At 34.4% G+C, this 22,970-nt stretch overlaps 1 protein-coding gene across 1 annotated transcript in view; it reads right to left on the reverse strand.

Annotated features, from left to right (window-relative positions):
- Nucleotides 1-636: 636 nt before the first annotated feature.
- The window catches only part of LOC104530564 (protein unc-13 homolog C-like), a 42,804-nt gene continuing 20,470 nt past the window's right edge, over nucleotides 637-22,970 (reverse strand). Inside the window, exons 7-11 of the mRNA XM_010175200.1 lie at nucleotides 17,752-17,979; nucleotides 12,847-12,988; nucleotides 3,635-3,804; nucleotides 1,959-2,074; nucleotides 637-804 (exon numbers count right to left, since the gene is read on the reverse strand). Coding sequence (XP_010173502.1) covers nucleotides 637-804; nucleotides 1,959-2,074; nucleotides 3,635-3,804; nucleotides 12,847-12,988; nucleotides 17,752-17,979 — 824 coding nt within the window. The remainder of the gene's footprint in view (nucleotides 805-1,958; nucleotides 2,075-3,634; nucleotides 3,805-12,846; nucleotides 12,989-17,751; nucleotides 17,980-22,970) is intronic.

Below are 22,970 nucleotides of genomic sequence, written 5' to 3' on the forward strand. Positions count from 1 at the left end.
TATCAGCTTTCTATAGGAAAATTTTTCTATATTCTTCTTTAGGAACTCATTTGGAGTCCTCTGCTTTCCTGCATTAGGGGAAGAATATTGTCCTTTTCACTGGACAAATTAAGAACACATGATGGAGCTCTTGTATCCCCAGGCCTCTAAGCTCAGTGGTACTGTGTTCTAAAGTCATCAGACAGCTACTTTAGTGCAGACAATATAGGGATAGGTTCTAATACTGTTAAAAATGGTTTGTATTAATTATTTACATGTGCTATGGAAATTTACTATAGCCATTTGCTTGTGTTCTGTGATGATTTCTATACTCCTGGAAAGGAGTACAGAGCTTGTGAAACCCTGTTCTACCATCTGGAACACTGGAAGTCTTTCCTATCCTTGCCGCATATCAGTATCACAAGGATTAACAAATGTGTTAGCAGTAATACCAGTAACAGTTTATAAAATACTTATCTCTTAATTCCATTGCAAATGAGAAGCATGTCAATGAGAATCAGATGGACAAGAATTATAACAAGAATTTTAAATCAGGAATGGGAAGAAAATGGAGAATGAAAGCACGAAGACTTGGAACTTGTAACTTCCCTCAAACACTTTCTTCACAGTAGAGTAGAAAACCAGACATCATAATACTTACGTCATAGCTTGATAAATATATTCAATTCCATAGCGCATTGCAAATTCATCTACAATTTCTTGTGCAGCGTCATCAAAGTACACCTTCCAGGCTTCATCACCTTTCACTTCAGGGATTTTTACAACACCATTGGATTTAACTTCCGTCAAGTAATGGAATAGATTCTAAACATAAGAAATGTTTCAAACAGGTATTTTTGGCTTTTAAGTGGCATTCTGAAAGTATATCCCATATAACACTCATCAATATGTTAATTTAAAAAAAACCAAAACTTTTCTGAAGACTGGCACTAACTAGTCATCATTTGGTAAGCAAAATATTCTAAGACTCCAAGGACATTTTTTGTAATAGAACTGTGGTCATGCAGGCTTGTGATTCAGCGCATTGATCCACTTCCATGATATAAGATCTGTCAGTTAACTGGTACAGGGAGACTGCAACATAAAATCATGCAAACTTTCTTTTCTCTATCATATGCCTTTACTAGAGAATGAAATAGTGATTTTGTAACACTGACTACATAGTACTTCAACTTTAATTGGATCTATGACCAATAAATTTCAAATTAATTAAGAACTGTAAGTTACAGGAAATCTATCAGAAATATTGTAGAAGCCTCTCAAGGCATGCACTATAGTTTAGATTTAGCAACCTTAGGACCAAAGCTAGTATTTGATATTAACGTCATAGAACGCTTCTCATGCTCCATACATATCCACTAACTGAGCATCAGATTTGACTTCCTATTTTTAGTGACTGAAAAAACCCGCAAAACTTTGAAATAATTTCAGTTTTGCTAATTAGCCCATAACTCTCTTGCGGATTATATTAAAGGAACAGAATTTTGCCATTTACTTCACAGGTCAAAACATTTGCAATATCAGATCAAAATCTAGGAGCACAAATGCCTGAACATTCAATTTTACAAATGGTGAACAACAGGATTTTGTGGATACATCCTAGTGCTGAACTTCCAGCCGTATGCTATCTATCAGCTTTCAGAAAGTACTTGTATTTTCAGAATAGAACTTCAGTGTGGATCATTGGTTGAGGGAAGACAAATCAAATACAAAGAAAATATTTTGAAAGACACTCATTTACCAGTGATGACTTTTTTTTCAACGTTGACAAAAACAATCTAGATGAAAGGAGAACCAAATTTTATATTGTTTGTGCTTTTCCTGTCTTTTCTTGCTCTCTCCAAAATATGAATTAATATAGCAAGGAAGAAGTTCTTTACAATTACAGCTATTTTTCTGCAGTACAGAGAAATGGTTGTATCCTCATGAGTATGCTTTCTTTAACTTCTTCAACATACCTCGTGTAGACAGGTGTACTGCACATGGTAGGGAGCAACTTTCTCCTCTCCTTTGATTTCAACATTGATTTTCAATCTAATGGCACCAGAGACAGCTGATTTATCCGTTCGCTTTTCTGAAGAGCAGAAAAATAATATATTAGTAACTACCAAAAATGCATATATGTAATGTGAAAAGCTTTCATAAATCTTTCTAGCTTACTAAGAATGTTTTTTTAAAGCCAGAAAATCCTGCTGTTGAGAACAAGAGAATTTTTTTTTAATACCTCACATATGGTTCAGGCCATGAAGTAGAATATCAAACTATGAAGTAAATAATCTTTCTTATTTTATCTGCCAAATTCAAACCAGGCTGCACAGTGCTTTATCTAACACTTTTCCCTTTCCAATAGAAATTCTTTCCATTTTATATCTAGTATCTGTACCAATTCTTATTATTTTAATTATTGATATTTTCCTTTGGTTAAGACGACTTCAACAACAACTTGAACTACTATATCCGAGAGAAACTCAAAATGTTCTTAGCAGATTCTTATTGCACAGCACATAGATTTTCAATGTTATTATTGAACTGCCGCCAGTTCAATGAGTTCAGCAAAATTTGTTTTAAAAATTCCTTTCATAATAATTTATATCAATATTTATGTCAGTTTAAGTCACTGAAATTTTTGAAGGAATAAAATTCATAATTCATAATGACCCAATTATCTTACCTTTAAAAAAACTCATTATAAACAGGAAACAAAGTAAGGCTTCTTTTCATTGTCAATAAGAAATCAAATAGTTCCCTGAGACATCTTTATATATCACTGGGAAATGAAACACTAGACAGGGAAACAAGGACTGCTAATTAGCAAACAAATGCTCTACAGAAAACTATGTTACATAATTCACTCGAAGTTATCTAGGCAACCTAGATAAAAATGTTACTATCACATTTTTATTATTGAATATAGGAGATCAACCTTTAAAGGCTACCCTCAGAACATCTAGTGCACGCAAAGAGATTTTTAAAATTAAAGAACAGTTGTATGCTTAGACAAAGAAAACACATTCTGAGACACACTTTCATTGATTTATTTCTGGTTTAAAGAATGATACATCTTAAGACCTGTCCAGACAAGAAAGTGCAGTCATTACAGACAACAGAGAGCATTTTGAGCTTCAGCAGGCTGTCTTCAGTTTATGACTCTGCACATAAACACATTTGACATGCAGAACAGAAGACTCAAGCAAGCAAGTTTCATGAAGAAACAAAGGTGTAAACACAGTGAAAACCAAAGTTAATTAGACCCAGAATGGTACATAAATTATTTTTTTAAATATGTGATAAAATGAATGTGGACCACAAGCAAAATATTTGCTAGATTTTTTTAATGTATTTTTGTAGATGCATTTCCCACAGAATGCTACTGTGAAAGTGCTCATCTGAAATGTTACATGTTTTTAATTTTGTATTAAAATGAAATATTTTTCTTTGATATTGTTGTGATTAGTCTGCTCTCTGTAGAAGTCATAACTCTGGACCAAAACCAATAAAGTATCTTTCATTTTCAAATCAACCGGTAATATTTAAGATTTAAAAAGTTTTATATTGGTACCATTTTGAAGTCACAAATCTACAGATGCTGAGATTTTACCTAAATTTGTTTTTAAAAAATCAGTAAGAACCATACCTAAATTATACCATACATCCATTTCTCCACTCAGTGTTCTTACTTCAATGATTGTTTGCCCAAGGAAGTCATCTGATTCCTTTTTGAAATGTTGTTTTACTCTTGATTTGATGTCATCATCTTCATCCCACACTCTCACTTTTATCCTATCTGTAGAGTTATGGCATTCACTGTAAGAATAAAAATAAAATATAAACTGTGAGCGATACATAAGCTACAAACCTTTGTACTGCTGTCTAATTCATTGTCCTCAATTTTTGTACACTTGCTTAACTGCATAAAGTGACCGAATGCAGCCAACCTGCAACGTTCAGTGGAATAAAAGGCCATCCCACATTGCTAGGGACAAAATTACAATTACTACATATAAGAGAAAGCAGAGAGATTAACTTGACTGAATTATATAAAAATATGGATTGTATTTAGGAATATAATGAATTCATTAGAATTATTAATTAATTTACAATCTATACTTCTCGATACTATTTTTTTACAAATATCTTAGGAAAGATACAGTTAGATCAGGTTATTCATTTAAGAATGCTACATAGTACACACAGTAGACCAGCAAAGTAGTAGTCTCAAATGTTATAATATACAAAGAAAGAAAATTTTAAAGAGTATTTCCAGTACATGGCAGGAAGTTTTTGAAAAAAAGCCACAAAAAGTATGCATAAACTTCACCACAAGACAAGACAGGCAATCAGAAAATCCTATGGAAACAGGTGGCTGCTTTCTTTAAAAGATATATTGCTTTGCTCCAAGACCTCCATTCTCTGTTAACAAGAAAGGGTAGGGACAGACTGCCATATACTAAAAAATTCCTTGCAAATTTAAGTGGCTTACTAACTGCTCATAAGTTCAGTGGATTTTAGAAACTACTAGATGTATGAGAGACTGAGGTGGCTTCACTTGCAGAGTTCCTAGTGGATAAAATTTTTTACTCCCAGCTCCATCCTGCATATATTTGCACAGAAATGAAAAAGAAGCTCTACTGCTCCTTATTCCTATAAGCCTCAATAAGGACTATTTACTACTGGTCACTGCTGGCTTTTGATGACTTCATTGGAATATCCTAAAATTGACCGCAGAAGTCTGTGGTAGTGAAAAAATTTCTGATGATATTTAACAGCTAGTACCTGCCTGGCATCAGTTGTAAGCCACATCATAGTCATGCATCTATACAAATAATTTTAATATCCATTCAGTAATGCTAGAAAAATATTTTAAATGTTATGAATCTTTGGTTATCTTTAAATATAGCTTTAAAGTGTAGCAGCAAATTTTCATCTTCAGCAAGGTCTTAGTTTTACACTAGAGTTCTTAAATTCTATTCCAAGCACTATCACTGCTCAGTGATCTGTCTCAGCATTTCCAGCATGAAAACAGTAATACTATAACTTATCTTCCAACTGGCACCCCTCAGGGATGTTCTAAGAATTAATTAGTGGTGGTAATGGGCTTTGCAAGTATAAAATGCTTTGAATGGTACTATTACTGTCAAGACCGATCAGTCACTTAAAATGGCATGCACAGCTTTTACTCTGTCTCACTGTGACATCATTCAGTATCACAGAAATGCTTGTGTCTGTCTGTATTCTAAATTTTAACATTGCAGATATCTCTGGTAATTAAAAACCACATTGTTCTGTGATTAGCAAAACTAATGAAGCCTAGTTTCCTTTTGTCTTATGACTGGCTTCTCTGACATCTAACAAACTGCAATCACCTATTGCATCTTCTCCCATATTTGGGATTTTCATGAATTATCCCTTCATATGGACTCCCTGGTGTCTGTTCTGGGGTGAACTCACACTAAAGACACATGTAGTATTAGACAATCTGTGAAATTTCTCTGACTGACCTCAAAATTCAGAAGCTATTGGCACGGACATATATTTATAAGAAGACACAGATGGATCAAACAAACATCTTTGCCTTAAGAAAGAAGGCCATTTAATTTTCCTAAAAAGTGGTCTGAATTATTGCTTAACATTGTTAGAGTCCTGAACTGCATTTAGCTGTGCACCTAATAGAACTATTAAACAGGATTTCTACAGTGGCATGGGGAGATCCATCAATGGTGAGGCATTTATGTGACCTTCATCACTTTATATGTGACATTAGTAGAAATCTTCCTGCTTTGCTTCTCAGGGAGATGATGCATATAAAAAGTCATTAAATGATACTTCAGTACTAGTACTATATTTTTATTCTCCTGAGACAACACCAATTTCCCTCTGATTTACACTTAGCTGATTGAGGAATATTTATTCAGATGGTCAGGATAACTGCATTTTTCCCCAGTACCCTTCATCTGTCTCTCCCTCATCTTTTTCTCCTTTAATCTTAGGTCAGTGAAATATGGTGAGACCTATCACAACCAGTGCGTTTACTCACATGTTCATCTTCGTGTCTAAAACTTTAGCTCTGCTACATGTTTGTAAAGTTCCTGTGCAAGACCCCAAAACTAGAATACATTTGTGATGCATGAACAGAGGGGTGGAGGAACATGTATTTCTACTGGCCTACCCTGTAGCAGTGAGATTGCAGGGAGATTTACCACTACAGTTACAGAGCTGTCTCTGCATGGTACTACTTACCTGCCCAGCCTCTCAGAAACAGCACTATATAATGAGATGCGTATTCTGTTTTAGTCGCTGGTAACATCTGTGCAGAAGCTCTATGGTTTTGCAAAAAGCATTAGGTGGGAATTCCTGCTTACTCTGTACAGGAAAATCAGCCCAGGGAATTCAAGGCAAAGCCAACATATGCTATTTTCAGTGTTCCTCTTCTAATCTCTCTGCTTTATATGCTTAGTAAAAGTGTTCACTAAAGTGTGACACAGGAAGGTGAGAAGTGAATTGCTCTTTAGCACACAGAGAGTGAGGATACTGATGCTTTTGAAAGCTGTAAAAACTGCAGTATATTCAGAGATTCTAGATAGAAGAGTTTTAATAATTTATCAAAAATCTGATGACACTACATTACTTCTGCATGTACAGAATGCCACACAGATATTAAAGAATCCTCACAGCATTCCTCTTTATTCTAATGGCTAGAGTAATAAAAAAATGTAATAATAAACTGTCTTTACTATAGTAGCCCCATGTAAATTTAGTATTAGGTGCATTGGCATGACCTGACTGTATACCTCATCTAAAAGATCTGCATCCAGTGTTAAAGTAACAACTAATTGATACTACGCTACTTTCAGTAATGAAATAAATGCAAATTAATGAAGAAGCTGGTAAAGAGTATATGAATGTTAATTTCCCACTCTGTCAAAATGAAATACATTCATCATAACAGCATTCTTTCCTTGTAGTCTTCAGAAAAAACTGTTACATCCACTAACAGATTTGTCTACTCTGAATTTTCAGGTACAAAACAAAAACCTTTGGGGTTTTTTTGCTGTATTTTGTTTTCAGTTTCTTTCTCTGGTAGCTTCCATTTCTGTTTATCCTGTTAAAAAAGTAGCTGAATTCTTTTTGGACATACACTCATTAAGGTGTGCAAAGAAAACATGATACATACCATTTTGTGATACTAACCACAGAAAACACTTATTAATATAATTATTGCAGATGGATATTACTTTAGTTGTAGACCATTACATATACCTTAGATGTCTTCCACAGACAAAAGGAATAGATACTGGAAGATGATATTTTATTCTTTTAAGTGCTATATTCATTAGTTGAGTCAACATTGACCTAATTGTAAAACATAAATCAAGGTGCTGCATGAACTATCTATGTGAAAGAGTAGTTCAAAATGTAGCACAGATTAAAAAAAAAACCCCATAGCAAATAACTTTTTTTTTTTTGTAAACCCCCTTACAAATAAGTATAAGGAATACATTTTGTGTAGCAGGTAATGCACATAAAACAAATCAAGAATTGAACCTTCCTAAATTCTTACTCAATTTTATTCCCTTATACTAAAATACCTTGGAGGTTATATGGCCTAGATGGGGAATGGAAGGTGGTAACAAAGATTTTATTCTAAAAATATAAAGAAACCACATGGTCATGGAAGATATTAGCAGAATGAAGTTCAGAAAGCCATTTATTGCTATTATTGCACTCATGTTCATTATTATTGCCATTACTGCAAGCCCGAACCAGATACTTCCATGGCATTGCTATGAGAAGTCTGTGCACTCTGTTCTAAAGTGTTCAGAGAAAGCTCCATAGTCTCTCTGGAAAACTATCTATTCCAGTACTTCACTAGCCCCACTGTTGGAAAATTTTTCTGAAGTCCAATTTAAGCCTCTCTAAGTGAAATATGTGACTATTGCTTCTTTTTCTACTGTTACAGTGAGCATGGAAAATTATTCCTTTCCTCTTGGCAGGAGAAAAGATGTGTTTAAAGACATCCCTACCTCCACTACTTTTCTTCTCTCTAGTCTGGACAGTCCCAGCTCTTTAACAGCTGGGACTGTCTTTCATGGGCCATGCTTTCCAATAAACAGAATTATACCTTTTCTTGCATTAGTGTATGCTGTCATAACAAAAAGACAGTTGTATAAAATTAATCTGGATTGACAACAGTTTGAAAAAAGATAGACCTAACATGCTGTACTGTGAAACTGAAAAAAAGATATTGCTGAACAAACAATTTATCATTTGAATTGGTTCTTAGAAGTGCTCTGCTCTCATTTTAGGCTGAGGCTCAGAGTTACAGTTATTTGAATTAGTAGGATGCCTCTCAGAGACTTGGCTGCTTATTGAAGAATTTTTAGAATGGATAAATCCAGTCAACTAATTTGCAGGTTTCTATTACCCAATTGGTTTTGTGTAACATAATTCTGTTACATAATTTCGCTTATGAAACAATCCTTAAGTTGTTTCAACAATTCTTACAAGACTGTTTTTATATATCACTGGAAACTGGAACACCATTTAAACAGTTAACCTATCTTGTTGTCTTCAAGTACAGTGAAGATTATACTTTTTACATGTTAGTTCAGTTGATTAAGAATGTATAAAATGACAGTAGGAAAGGACTTTGGTAAGGTTCTCTTGTGTTTATTTCCCATACATGGCTGCTTACAGTAAGTATTGATTTAAATGAATCCACAAATCACCTCTTTGGAGTATAAATAAACCGTGTGAGTGCTGGTTTTTAAGGTAATTCTAAGGAAAGTACATACACAGCTGGGCGTCTGAAATAGCTGACAGAAATTCTCACTTCATCAGAAACTCTAGACTCAAATGAGCAGTTGAACAACTTTTCTGACCAACAAATAGAGCTTAACAATCATGGTCTCTGATCTACATTAATGCTTTTTGGTGCTAGAGGGTATTTTTTCCCAGCATTATCTGCTAAAACACATAGCAATAAGAATTCTTAGCAACATTCTAGTTTGTTCGAACAAACAGATGTGGTTTGGATTTTGGGTTTTTTGGGTTTTTCTTTTTTTTTTTTTTTTTTTTTTCCGTGAGCAACAGTAAATCTTCTCTCTATGGGATTTTATGTCTGCATTGACATTTTCAATATATCATCAGGAAATCATCAAGAATGTCAGAAATCAGACAAATTCTAACAGTTTAGGGTTAAGCATTATATTGGCCAGGTGGTAACCATAGTCTTCAAAAAACCCCCTGCTCATTGGTCTAATTTAAATCAATTAAATAAAATGCTTTCATGCACTGAAAGGAGTAATAGATATCCAATGAAGCTATTTATCAGATCTATATGGTGGTCTAGAGACAGACAAAATAGAATAAGTAATGTAAAATAATCATCCAGTTACATGAAAGACTTCTGTATTATATAAGTGTATCTGAGGCGTTAATGAGTGGTCAGAGGAAACACGACACCTGCAAAATCTGCAAAATGATATGTAGGTGTGTGCTTGCTACACAACACTGCCAAAAAAAAAAAAAAAAAAGGAGATTGCCATATTTCAGCAATCAACTGTTGAAAATAGTCAAGAAAAGAATAAGAGTGGAGAAGTTTTATTATAGTATCTAGATCTAAGAGTTTGTACAAAGCTGAAAACTATACAGCGAAAATATTTCTTCCCTGTAACTAAAAAATAAAAATGTGGTGCCTTTTCCCATAAAAGATGCCACAATTAACTGGAAGCGGGAAGGTGACAGATACCTGCAACACTCTTCCTTTGCTTTGGCATTTAAAACACTCTCCTATCACTGATGTTTTACTGCAAAAAAAACCCACAACTGCTCTGTTATCTCCTTTCTAATAATGCCAATAGAAAGGATCAAAGCCCTTACTATCTATATTGCATTCATTAAAGGAACATCTACTGGTGTATTTACTTCTCTATCTTGTGTACCAAAAATGATACATTTCAAGAAAAGATGTATTTTTTCCTCTGATACTCTTGTTTTTTTACCGAGATGCATGCAGCTGTACATAAGCTCTACTTTAGTTATTGTTTATGAATTCCCATGTTAGAACCTATGCCAGAATCCCATGGTCATTTAGCAGAAGGTTACATTATGTTAGAAACATTCCATCTCTGCTTACCATACAATTATAGGGTTATGTGTGATTCTGCAAACTAGAACATTGTCCTCGCTCTATCTGCTATGACAGAGCAAATGCACAGTGGGGAGGCCAATGTTTTTCCCATGACCTTATTTTGAAACAGATGGGGAGATTTAAACAAATGATTTGGTATTATGAGTAAATATACGATTGTAAGATTTTAGATACATTTTATTTCTGCAATTTATCATTCGAGAGTTCTAATAACGGTTGGCATTTGATTTTAAATAGGACTATCAAATATCACTAGTAGACCCTAATTTAACTGAATCTTTCTGAGTCAATGAAATAGTTATATTGATCTACTTTAGATTTAATCTTGTGGTTAAACATTTATAATCTATTTAATACACTTTAGAAATTCTCATATACTTTCCACTGAAATTCAATGCACTAAAGACAGGGAGATAACTTCATTTTAGAAAGTACAAGAGCTATAAAAATGATTGAAAATTTATTCAGTTCAAAGCAGTTACTCAGGAGATTAATGCTATAGTAGGTTTTGGGGTTTTTTATTAATGTTATTGCTAGAGTAGCAGATGATAGCAATACTTAGTGCTTCATGAAAAAAAAAATATTTTTTTTTTCAAGTTTCCAGGGATTTTATGGTAGCCCTGCTCACATCTTAGAGAAAATACACTTAAAACATCATACCAAATTTGCTGAATTGCTCATTCAACATTTGACACTATACAATTCATACAGTTAAATGCATGAAAGTAATTAATCTCCTGCCTTTGGTTACTCACAGTCATTCAATAAGATATGACATTCCAGCTGCTACTGGAGTAACGTAAATTACTCAAAAAGAAAACATGATCTGTATAGAAGCTGCCTGTAAGAAGTTTCTGAGCCTTTGCTTTCTCCAAATTAACTATTAATTTCTAGTACTGGCCTTTGAATCTGTGAAAGGAATAGGCGTACACTGTTTAATGTAGTTTAATGCCAGCTAGAAGTGGCACCTTGGGTCATATCTCTTTCAGACTCACTAGTGAAATGATAACCTCAGCAATAAGGTAGTAGATTTTAGTAAAAAAACAGGGAAGAGAATACAGCTCTTGTTCTACGTGACAAGAACATAACATCTCATGTTATGACATTGCACCTTTGTAAAGAAAAGAGCACTCTATTTCAAACCTAACAGAAATTGTTTCCATGGTTTATGTAGCCAGTAATAATGACAACTGATGTCTTTCTTATAGAAGAAAAGGAATGTAAGAAGGAACTACACAATCTTAAAGCCTGAAGACAATTATTTTATATTGCAGTCAGTGGTTATTTTGAAACTGTTGCACACAGTGACTAACGAGAGATTCTGAATCTTGACTGGGCAGTCTGCAGGATCCTGAGCTGTTCTGCTGTTGCTTTGTAAATTCAGGGTTGCTTATAAAAATGACTCAATGACACATCTTTTTGATCATCATTGATACAGGATTTCATCAAGCTGTATCAAATTAACATCCAGTTTTGAATAGCACTATTATGCATAAACATATTAGACTTTTATAACATAGTACCAAAAGGTTAGACTGTGTTAACAGTTTGCATATGTTCTCAGTAAAAATGCAAATAAGCCTACTGTATTTAACAAACACTGAAATTGTATACCCTTTTTCTTCTTTTCATAGTTTAGTATACCAGTGTTTTCACACAGCTTCCATAAAATACCTACTAACTTCGTATGATAGTACTGTGGTAGGTGCTTTCAGGGTAGACTGGAACTTTTCTGAACAATTTAAAAAAATCTTAATTGACTTTAACAACAGTCATTAAGTGCACAACATACGGTGTGGCACATAGTAATCAAGCTGAGAAAAGAATAAATGCTGAAATACTTTTGCTACATGTAGAGGAATAACACTGAGCAAATTGATACTATTATCAGATTTGTCACATTCTCAGTCAGAATCGTGTTGTATCCTAAGGCAATATTTTCAGGAAAGGAACAGTGTAGTACTTGTGAATTGGAATTTCCTGTACTATAACATGTCTTTCTAAAAGAAGTTCTAGGAACATTGCTACAACTAGAACTGCCAGGAAATCATATTCAAACCTCAGTCAATGTATTACAGACTGAAACATCTACTTTGCAGTCTGGGTTGAACTTCCATGATATACTGACAACAAACCATACCATATTCAGTTCAGAGGCTATGGCCAAAGACAGGAGAAAGGAGGATCGTGCCATACTCTCCATATCAGACTCCTGGACAACACTCTTGTCTTGGAAAGTACAGACACTATGAACAGCCCAGTCCAGAGCCTGAAGCATATTAGTTACTATCAAATTCCCCAATTTCACCTAGGAGAATTGTAATGTTGAAAAAAAACCACATTTAAGTTGCATGGTCAGCATCTTATAAACAGGAAGGCGTTAATAATGCCAACATTTGGTATGTAAAGTTAAAGTCTGAAAACTGTTACTTAAGTTCTCTAAAAAATTAGAACAAATAGACACCACCAACAGATCCTCTAAAAGACGTAATTATGAGCTGTGTAACTACTACATGATAAAGTCATTATAAATGTCTATGCTCTCTTCATTCAGAACTTGCTAATTTATTAATGCTATGAATATGCATGGTATAGACAACAAATATTTAAAATTAAGTAATGATTTCACTTGGTAACATTATATTACCTAAATGTAAATTTTAAAAGCAAGAAACAACAGTATCTTCTACACTTACAAATAGAATTTTTCGTCCCATACTGGATTCAAGTTTCCAAAAATAGTCTTTGTTCTCCGCTTGGTTTTGCCAACTTGCACAGTAACATATGGGTCACTTGAGCCAGTTTTGTCCTTAGCCTGCAAGCCCTGAGCACAAAGAACTGCAACAAAAGGGGAGAAATGTGCTTTAGCCCTCATAGCATTCATTGCTAAGAAATAAATGAGACAGTGACAATGGTAACAGGAAACAAAGCCCTCAAACTGAGGTTTCCTGAAACAAAGCTTTCTGGATTATTTTTCCCAGTGTCTGTTACTCTGGAAATAAACAAGTCTTGTCTAACAACTCTTCTGAACTGTAAAAAAATTACAAATATGGTTTAATAGAGTAATAAATTTAAAGAATCTCTACAAAGCACAAACCAAATACTTTTCTTGCCATGTATAATTCAGATACTCTTCTCAAACTTTGGTTCAATCAGCATCTTGTATAACTTGGCTTGAGTCTAATAATTTCCTACAATTTCAATTTTTCCACCCAAACAAGTAAATAAACTATGATTTCCCAAATTTCTCCAAAGATCCAAACTAAAATTTCCAAAAGAAAACCTTCAATTTTCAAAAATCTGCACTGTGGATTATGAAACTAAACATGAGGGGCATGGTTATGACTTAGTCATTTGTTTTCATCATGTGAGAGGTGAACCATGAGGATTTTCAGAATACTTCCTATTCTACCACAAACAGTGTGACAGTTCAGATCAATTATCATTAACTGTTAATGTATTTGTCAGCCTTTCTGACAGTTAATGTGGGTGTATAGTTAATGTACGTGCATTTTGTGGCAAATATAAATACACACAATTTTATTTTCCATCATTATTCATAAAACTGAAAATCTCAGGAGAAAGCAGAACTGTCAAATAGCAGCGTACCAAACTCAGAGAGTTGCAGTTAAAACACTTGCTGTGACTCCTAGCATCAGTAGAGCTTGGTTTTATTATTTTCCATATGTTATTTAAACCATCTCAGTGGTTACATTTAACATTCTCTAACATCAATCATTTTGGATAATGAAGCTCTCTCAGTGTGCTCAGAAAAATGATTACATAAAAATGGCACCTTCTTGCTCAGCAGATCAGCTCCTGGTGTAGGTTCAGTCATATCTGCCGACTTCAGTGAAAAAGGTAATTTTCTGTTACTTTTTAACATATCTCGTTCCTCAAAAGACTAAATCTTGGAAATGAAATAGAACATATTTTGTCTTCCCTATTCACTGTAAATCCACAGGGAAATTTTTAGAAGACAAGGAAGTATCCCTCTCCTATTTATGTAGGAGAATTAAGTGCCAGTTTAGAAAATGTCTTCCAGAATCATTAACTATTATCCTGGCCTAAATACAAGGCAGCCTTGAGTATTCTTTAGAGGTAGAACTAAAAGTAAGAATATGAATTAAATATTTTCCCTGACATTCCTCTCCATTTCCACAGTGCTTCTTGGTGACAGTCCCAATCTTCAACTATTCTTTTCAGTTTCATGCACCGTCCCACAACCTTCAGAATGGTCTCTGTTTTTCCTAATCCATCTGACTCACAATCTCAGATTTTCCCTAGATTTCTTCTGGCACATATCTGCTAATCTTCAGCTCCATGTACAGTTTACATACTGCCCCAGATGTCATTGAACTTTAGTTTGGACTACAGAGCCACACGTAGCTAAAAAAAAAAAACACCTACCAACTCTCACGGAATAATTAGTCCATGGTCCACTTGAGAAATGCTTTTCTCCTTGCCCTCCTGAATGCCAGCTTTACATTTCAGCAATGGAAATGGCAATTCCATCTCTCAAAGACCCTTCCCCGATATATTAAAAAAATTGCCACGGAATCTAAAAGTACTCTAGTAAAATTTTTGGAGCATGCAAACCAAATACATTTATTTATTTACAAATCATATACATTTACCACTGATACTAATACATTATATACATTATAAAACATACACAAAACTAGAAATTAAAAAAGATGAGATAAAGATGAAATAATAAATATTTTAAAAATATTTTTTTAAAATTCTATTAATATAACAAAAACCCTTTTGTCTCAAAAATATTATTAATAATAATATTTTTAGTGAGAGCATGTGATTGAATATGCTTCATTGTTTTTGAAAATATTGTATTAATATTTTGTGATACACTGATTTGAAGATCTGAGTCCAAGTCTGGTTTATTTTCATACTCAGTTTTAATGGCTGCCATAGCTGAAAAATATATCTCACAAAGATATGTGGAGCCAAATGGAAGTAGTGCATCATTGGCTGCACTTACTAAATTGCTACACTGATTTCCAATCCCTTCTACCAATTACAGGTAGATGGGATTGGAAAGTTTTTTGTTGAAATTCAGTTGGTAAATTTACATCTTGCTTGATATCAACCAGTTGTTCTTGGAAACTAATTGGAAAGTGTTGCATTTTTATATTTTTAACAAATGGGCTCAAAACCCCCTGGAACTCCATACTTAGAAAATTAGGAAGTTTAGGGTAAAGGCAGAGCAAAAATTATTTTCATTTTAATTTTTTTTTAAGGATGGGTAGAATACAAAGCCAGTCAGGGAAGGAATTGTCAGTCTTCTATAACTTGGGACCCAACATATTTGGACTATATATGTCCAAACTATTTATGTGGAAGTACACATCTCAAACACCAGCAGGTAAAGACTACTACTACTATCCCCTATTAATAATAGGGAATTTCCCTAATTTTGCTCCTCAGTAAGCATGGATCCTCTTTCCATCTTTCTCTAAGATCCAGCCATTAGCTTAGGCTTGTCTCTAAGTTTCTTCACTTGGTGTGGAAAATTCTCTTTTCAGCATGTAGTCAGCAAACTGAAGGAAGTGTTTCCTTGCATTTGATGCTTGTGAAGTCACACCCAGATGAAACATTTTTTCTGCACTTTGAAGCTCTCCAGTAAGAGACTGATAAACTGAAGAAAGTCCAATGGAGGGTTTCCAGTTTGGCTGAGGGATTGGGGTGCATGACACAGGAGAAAGGGCTAAGGATGTTGAGTTTGCTTATCCTGGAGAAGGGAAAGACTAAGAGGAGATCAAGCTGCAGTCCTCAATTACCTTTAGCATGTCAGAGATTATGAGATCCTGGGCAGGTCCATCTAGTTAAGGATGTCCTTGCTCATTGCAGGGTAGTTGGACTAGATGACCTTTAAAAGGCCCCTTCCAATCCAAACTATTCTATGAAGCCAGACTCTTCTCAAAGGCACACAGTGAAATAATAAAATGTAACAGCTACAAGCGGCAACAAGAGAAATCCCAGCTGGATATAAGGAAAACAGTTTTACAATGTGGGTGGTTAATAAAATGAAACAGCTTGTCCAGTAAGCAGGACAGGTTTTCCAGAGAGAATGTGGAATCTCTATCCTTGGAGAGTTTCAAATCTAGGCTGGACAAAGCCCTGAGAGCAAGCTAATCTAACTTTGAAGTTAGTCCTGCTTTTAGCAGAAGGTTTTAATATACTGCAGAAATTCCTTCCAACATCCCTTACTAAATTATTCTAGGATTCATTTATTAGGTCATGATTCTGCAGAACTCAAGTCAGTATGAGTTTTACTTCTAAAAGAGAACCAAGACTTTCAGCAATATAAGTGACTTTTGTACCAACACTAGCGATGTTTAGCCAGCAGATAGTCTGAAAACATTTGCACATTTACTGAGTAACTTGCTAAAACAATGCCATGTATCTGCTCAGAGTATCCCAGTCACTTGTTTCATAAAGAAAAGAGTAGTAAAGCACAGTCCTGTATTTTTTTAACAGTGTGCATGTGTTTGATCTTACAGAGGATATATGGAAAATATCTTGTAAAACACATTAGGAAAATTTCCTTATGTACAGGTGTGAAGCATCAGGCACCAAGAACTCACTTAAACAGACCTTTTATGCAAGTTGCTGTTAAGTAGTAAGAAAAATGTGTTACTTAAGTATACACTATTGTTTATTTTAAAAATATAGCTTTTGTTTTACTCATTTTTGTCAAAACTGACTAGTAAGAGCTAAAAATAAGTTCCTAAAGTTTATCTCCTTATCCCCCCTAACAGGAATCCTGGAGAAAGAGAAAACATAATTTATTTTTATTATTAGAATAGGGTTGGTTTTTTTACCACCATGACATTAAAATGAAATTGAGGCTAATTTAGTTGTGAAATCTAACCAGGGTCCTTTAATATTTCATATGACTGCCTTTCAATTCTTTGTTTTTTTATTTTAATTTCTATTTGTCTCTAATACAATATCATAAAAAGTCAGGGTGACCTGTGTAGTCATCTTAGCTTTTGTTTAGATTTTCTGTGCTGAGTTTTTAATTCAAAATCCAAAATGTCAAAGTCAGAGGACCTGGAAATCTTTATAAGCAACCAACCTAATGCAGTTGGAAGAAATCTTGAGTATGTTCTGGTTGCACACGTTTCCCTGGCTCAGCATCACTAAATTGGAACACACCCTTAGTCAAGCAACAAGAACGCATGATGAATTTCAAACTAACAGGATCTGGAATTGCAGACCACAATGTTCTTAGCATTATAGTCATTAAAAATCCATAAATGCCATTGTGAACTTTAACTCTTGCAACTGGTGGCAAAATGTTCAGCATTAGCACAGGAGATATTGATAGGAGGTAGATGAGACACAAGATCATTTATTTATCTTCCTTCCTAGAGCAGTAGAATGTGAAGTAGTTTTGCCAACAGCTGTAACTCTAAAACTCTTCCAGTTAGCATGCTATAAATTCAACCATTTATAGGTGCACCAAGTACACAATTGAACATGCAGTTCCAGCTCTAGTTACAATAAATCTTATTCCCAAACCAGGAGACTTTGAAAGAAAGCTTTTAGAGCAAATGATTAAAAAGAAAATTTACCTGTGATGGTTATTTTTGCCGACCATTTGGATGTTCCATCCAAAACACTTTGTTTTGCTGCTTTTGTATATTGTACAAAATCGTCTTTTGAAATATTAAACATTTCCTGGATCACTTCAAACACCTCTGGTCTATTTTTCTCTCTAATCTTCATTCTTTCCTTCATAGCACTAATAATATTCTGTGTTTTATCTTCTGCACCATGTTTGGAACTTTTCTCAGCAGCTCCTGAAAGAAGAGAAAAGGTTGATACTGTCATTAAAAAGTTGCTTTATAGGTTCTTTTTCTCCTCTAGACACTCCAGTCAATTCTTGGTACTGTAGTACTCAAAGGAGATACGTGTTTTATCTAGATAATATCAAGCCTCTTATATTTATTCTTTGTGATACTTAAAATTATCAATTCATTTAGTTTAATATGACAGGTTAATATTCAACTTGAATCAGATATGTGTTATACCTAGAAATATTCACTGAATCAGTATTCAGTACTAATCAGTACTATGAAAACATCCAAACATGTGAGCAACTTTTCTTATATAATTAGGCATTCTGATTCTTCCAGACAGGTGTGTAGAAGTGTGCAGTACCTGGGTCTGTCTGCTCTATCCTTTGCCTCTGTTACTAGCTAAACTTCAATAATGTATATGTGAATAATACCTCAAATAATTTATTAAATTTTTTCCTAAGTCAGCATGATATAACATTCCTTTCTCATTCTCCTTTTGGAGAAGGATGGTACAAGAAATGATATTTGGTTCATTAGGACAAAACCCATAGAAAATTAATAGAAGCATTATTTAAACCAGGCAATGTTTCCACCTCATTGTTTGGAGTATTTTTAGTTTGACAGCAAGGACATTAACCTAGACTCCTGCTATGCTCTCCCACAGTGGAAGTCTAATGAACAGTAGAAAGAAATAGGCAGCTTCAGACACTTTCTTGCCTGCTTCCAGATACATCTCAATATTTGCTAACGTTGCCTGCACTCATGGAAAGTTTTTCACTCCTTCCTGGATGAGCGTTCATTGAAAACAAAAGTTAATTATCACATAAATATATTTAACAAAGCATTAAAAAAATCTATTGAACATAAGCATTCACTGGATTTAAGAATTTAGAACAGCTTGGGATTCCCTACCTATCAAACAGTTCCGTAACATTGACTTGACATCCTCACTCCGGATCAGAAGTGCACCCGGTCCCTTCTTTAAACATCATGCATGAACAAAGGAGTGCTTCACAAAGCTCAACGTCAACAGTGGAATCTTCTAATGGCTGCTTAAGCCACTCTTCCGTGCCCTATCTCCCAAAGAGCAGATATGATGTTATATTCAGGTTGCAGCTGAATAGACTAAAGGGAATGTTTTTCCAAGAATTCTAACACTAGAACCACCCAGGGAATTTCTGCGAGGAATTTTGTGTCTAGTAGACACAAATAAGGTTCTGGAAAGTGTAACATGGGGATAGAGAATCTTATGAAATCTAATTTTTCAAATTCACCATACTGAGTGATGTGAACCTGCACTACCCTGCTCTTGAGAGCCACAGGCCAAGGACAGGATTCAAGGGAGAGAATTGTAGTCTCCTTCCTCTTACAAAATAGAAAGATGCAGATGAATTAACAGATATAAACATCATGGCAGTAGAAAGTAGAGAACCTTCTAACTAAACGCAGTACATTTTCAAGAAATAAATTTATTCCTTTTCTGCATAGGCTTGTATCACGCAGATGGAAACCTAATGACAGAACAGAGCTATTGCAGGGTCAGTTCTGAGATGCAGCAGCACTTGCTCTCTTTTGCTGATACATTGGTAATAATCCATAACTCACCAGGAGTGTAGCATGACAGCACACTTTGTTTTCACAGTAGTACCAAATGCCAGTGTTAAAAAAAAAAATTAAAAAGGAAGAAACCTGAGCAATGGGCAATATATTGTTATATTAAAACTCAGTTACTACGCATCACACCTGTGCTTGTGTGGGATTAAACTTCAGAGCTCTTTGGAAAACTCTTCTTGAGTGACCACCCAAGAAAATAATATGTCAGAGGAACAGACAGGTTCCTCTCTTCAGTAAAATTGTCATCGGTAATTTCAGTAAGTATACAAGGATATTAGAAGACATCAAAGGATATTATCTATGGAAGAATAACCTCTAAACTGTATTAATGTGCAGGCATATATCAGATGTGTGCTATAAAATAAGTCTGGAAAGCAAAGAAAATACTCAGGTGATTTGCCGATTTGTCTGGGACATGAAAATCAGTATAGATTTACTGGCTTGTTTGTGTTTGGTGGGGTTTTGTTTGGTTTGGTGGTTTATTTTTTTTTTTTTTTTTTTTTTTTTTTTAAGAGAGAGAGAGAGACCATGCTGTTACAGGTTTTATTCACAGTTCTTCCCAGGAAAGCTCTTGAGAGGTTTTTCTCTCTAAAAATCATAACTGATCTCTGAGTCCCTTTAAAAGCCAAAGTGAAGTTCTTATAAACTGTCCTTTGTCTGTCAGAGGGAAGTTTTTCTGGTCAGAGTCTCCACAATACATATTGTATTGGAATAATCTAAGTTTGAAAAAATAAATGTCCATCTTGCAGTTGGCTATGAGGAAAGAAACATCAGACTTGTATGGTCAGAATGGTATTATAAATGTTGGAAGCAAAAATTGAAATTCCTGCAGTGCTAAATGGTTATTTCAACTCTTGACAAGACTGACATATAAAGCAAGATGCAAGAACACTACAAATTTTATAATCAATGAAACCTTACCACTTGCTATAGGTATTGCTGAATTTTAACTCATGGTGTTAAACACTACTTGAGGGCTCATGGCACTGTGTATGACAATCATCATCACTAGCAGCAGTAAGTACCTTAACCTTCCAATAGGTTATGAAAACATCATCCAACTAGCCATGCTCAACTCCTGGAATAATCAAAGTACTATTGTTCTCTTTAAATAGATAGTAAAATTAAGACAAAATTATGTTGAACAACTTGCTATGCAATTAGAATTCAGGTATTTCAATACTGAAGATGAACACAGTTCCTTCTCTTCAATACCGTAAAACACTGGTATGTTCTTTTGATGGCACTTTTTGTTGATTGCTTAATTGTTGAGTCACTCTTGGCTTGCAATGGCTAAAGAAGAAATTATAAACACATTTATAAAGCTTGAAAGAGTCATCTTTCAGCATAAGATGTCAGTGAAGTCTTACAGAACAGATATTTTATCCTTTGTTTTCTTTACTGTTTTCATTGTGTCTGAAGATTTCTTAGCACACCAGATGGTGAAGAAGAAATATAAAGTAGGAAGGCATAACGTCCTAGGATTGGAAAAGTGTGAGATCAGATACCAGCGATTCGAAATTGTCAAAAGGCTGAATTATATGGCTTCTTCAAGGTGTTTTCCATGGCTACTAAGTCTTGAGAAATCCTGGAAGTCTCCTGGTCTGAGTACCTATTATTTTTTTTTTTAATGCTGAAGACCAAAGTTCTAGTGATTTTCCACACTGAAAAATTAGGAATTAAAAGAAAAAGAATACTATAATGAAATTAAAAACCTGTTAAATAATTCTGTAGTGATTTTATCACAAAAGAGATAATTGTTCAGCTGCCTTGAAAGCATGACAGGTGGTTCTTGTAAGACGCAGGAAAGCAACATTTTTTATTTCATTCTCTGATTTTCTGCCTTTCCTTAAAAAATACAGATACAACATCATAACCAAATGGTAATCCATGGATACAATTTTATTTGCAATAACATATTCCTTTTGAAAATACCTTGCTGATTTTTGAGATAGGACAGATAAAATGAAATATGTGTTAAAATGCAACTTAAGTATTACTGAAAAATCAGCATAACCTTCTGTTTATACCACATTATTCATTGCTGCTATTTTTACATCCTCTATTGCTTACAGTCTATCAACAGCTCTTTCATGCTGTATTGATTAGACTAATTAAGACAATATCTTAACTTACATTATACAGTAAGTTAACAAGCCCCTTTTTTTCTAGGGACTAATATAAACTAAACATGATTGAAATAAATTCTGATATAATATTGCACCTACTACTAGAAAGGGATATCTTGTTGAAACTGAGAGGTCTAATGAAAGTACTACTGATTTTTTAAAAATCTAATTTAGAACAAGCTTAGATATTGACCTTACAGAGCTTGAGATGTTAATTCATTTCTACAGTCTACATTAGCAATTATTATATATATATAAATAAATCACAGAGGCTTGGAGACTAATATGCCCCAGTGATTGAGATGGGCAAAAGGATGACTGAACAAAATAACCACAGTGAACCATTTCCATTTCACTTTATGATACTGTTAGCATCAGCTTTCTTAGAAATAGAGATTTAACCAACTGCACTAATCAATTAATTTTTTCAATGGAATGTTAAATATTTTTAACGTGTAAATATAATGTGAAGGTGTTTCACCACACAGGGAAAGGATTGCTGATTTTGAGCTCAGCCCCTCCATAGAGGCATGGCAACATAAACACTTGAAATCAGTTCTTGCCTGTACTCTTGCTCAGAAAGACATGAACTGTGACCAAATTAAATGTCATACAAGCAGAAATATTAAGGTATTGCACTCAGGCCTAGGTGACTTGAATGTTGTTTTCCAGTGTGTACAGTAACAAGAGATTTCATCACTTTTAAGAAGTATCAGAAAGAAAATCTCTCTAACTATTCTCTATTATGAGAAATCATGGACTAGATGAGGATTGCAAGAAACTTGTAACCCTGATATCGGGCACATTATCTTGAATCTTGCTTTTCTCACAATTCCTGTTTGAACTGTAAGTCAAATAGCAGAAATAGATTGAAATGCTATACTTTCTATACGCTAGCTTTCACAGGCATCTCAGGAAGTTTGCACTTTTCACTCTGCAAACTTCTGCAGGAATGAGACGACAAAGACTTAACTGTTGTTTTCTCTGATAAAAATGAACCCAAATCCTAAAGGTTAGATCTAAATATTCTTGAAATCAGGGGTGACTGGATGTGAGGTATCTCTTTAGAATACACCATTGATCTGTGTTGTGCTGTACTCAGTAGTGCACACTACAGGACAGAAGATCTATGAGACAAAAATAAATGTCCCAGCCATAACAAACTTCCAGTACAAAAATACTTGCAACTCTCTCTGATGTAATTAAAAAATGAACTGAATGGCATGCAGTAACTAGGTTGGGAAGCCT

The sequence above is a fragment of the Antrostomus carolinensis genome, unplaced genomic scaffold (genome assembly GCF_000700745.2).
Source record: "Antrostomus carolinensis isolate BGI_N321 unplaced genomic scaffold, ASM70074v2 scaffold53139, whole genome shotgun sequence".
In the NCBI taxonomy this organism is placed as follows: Eukaryota; Metazoa; Chordata; class Aves; order Caprimulgiformes; family Caprimulgidae; genus Antrostomus; species Antrostomus carolinensis.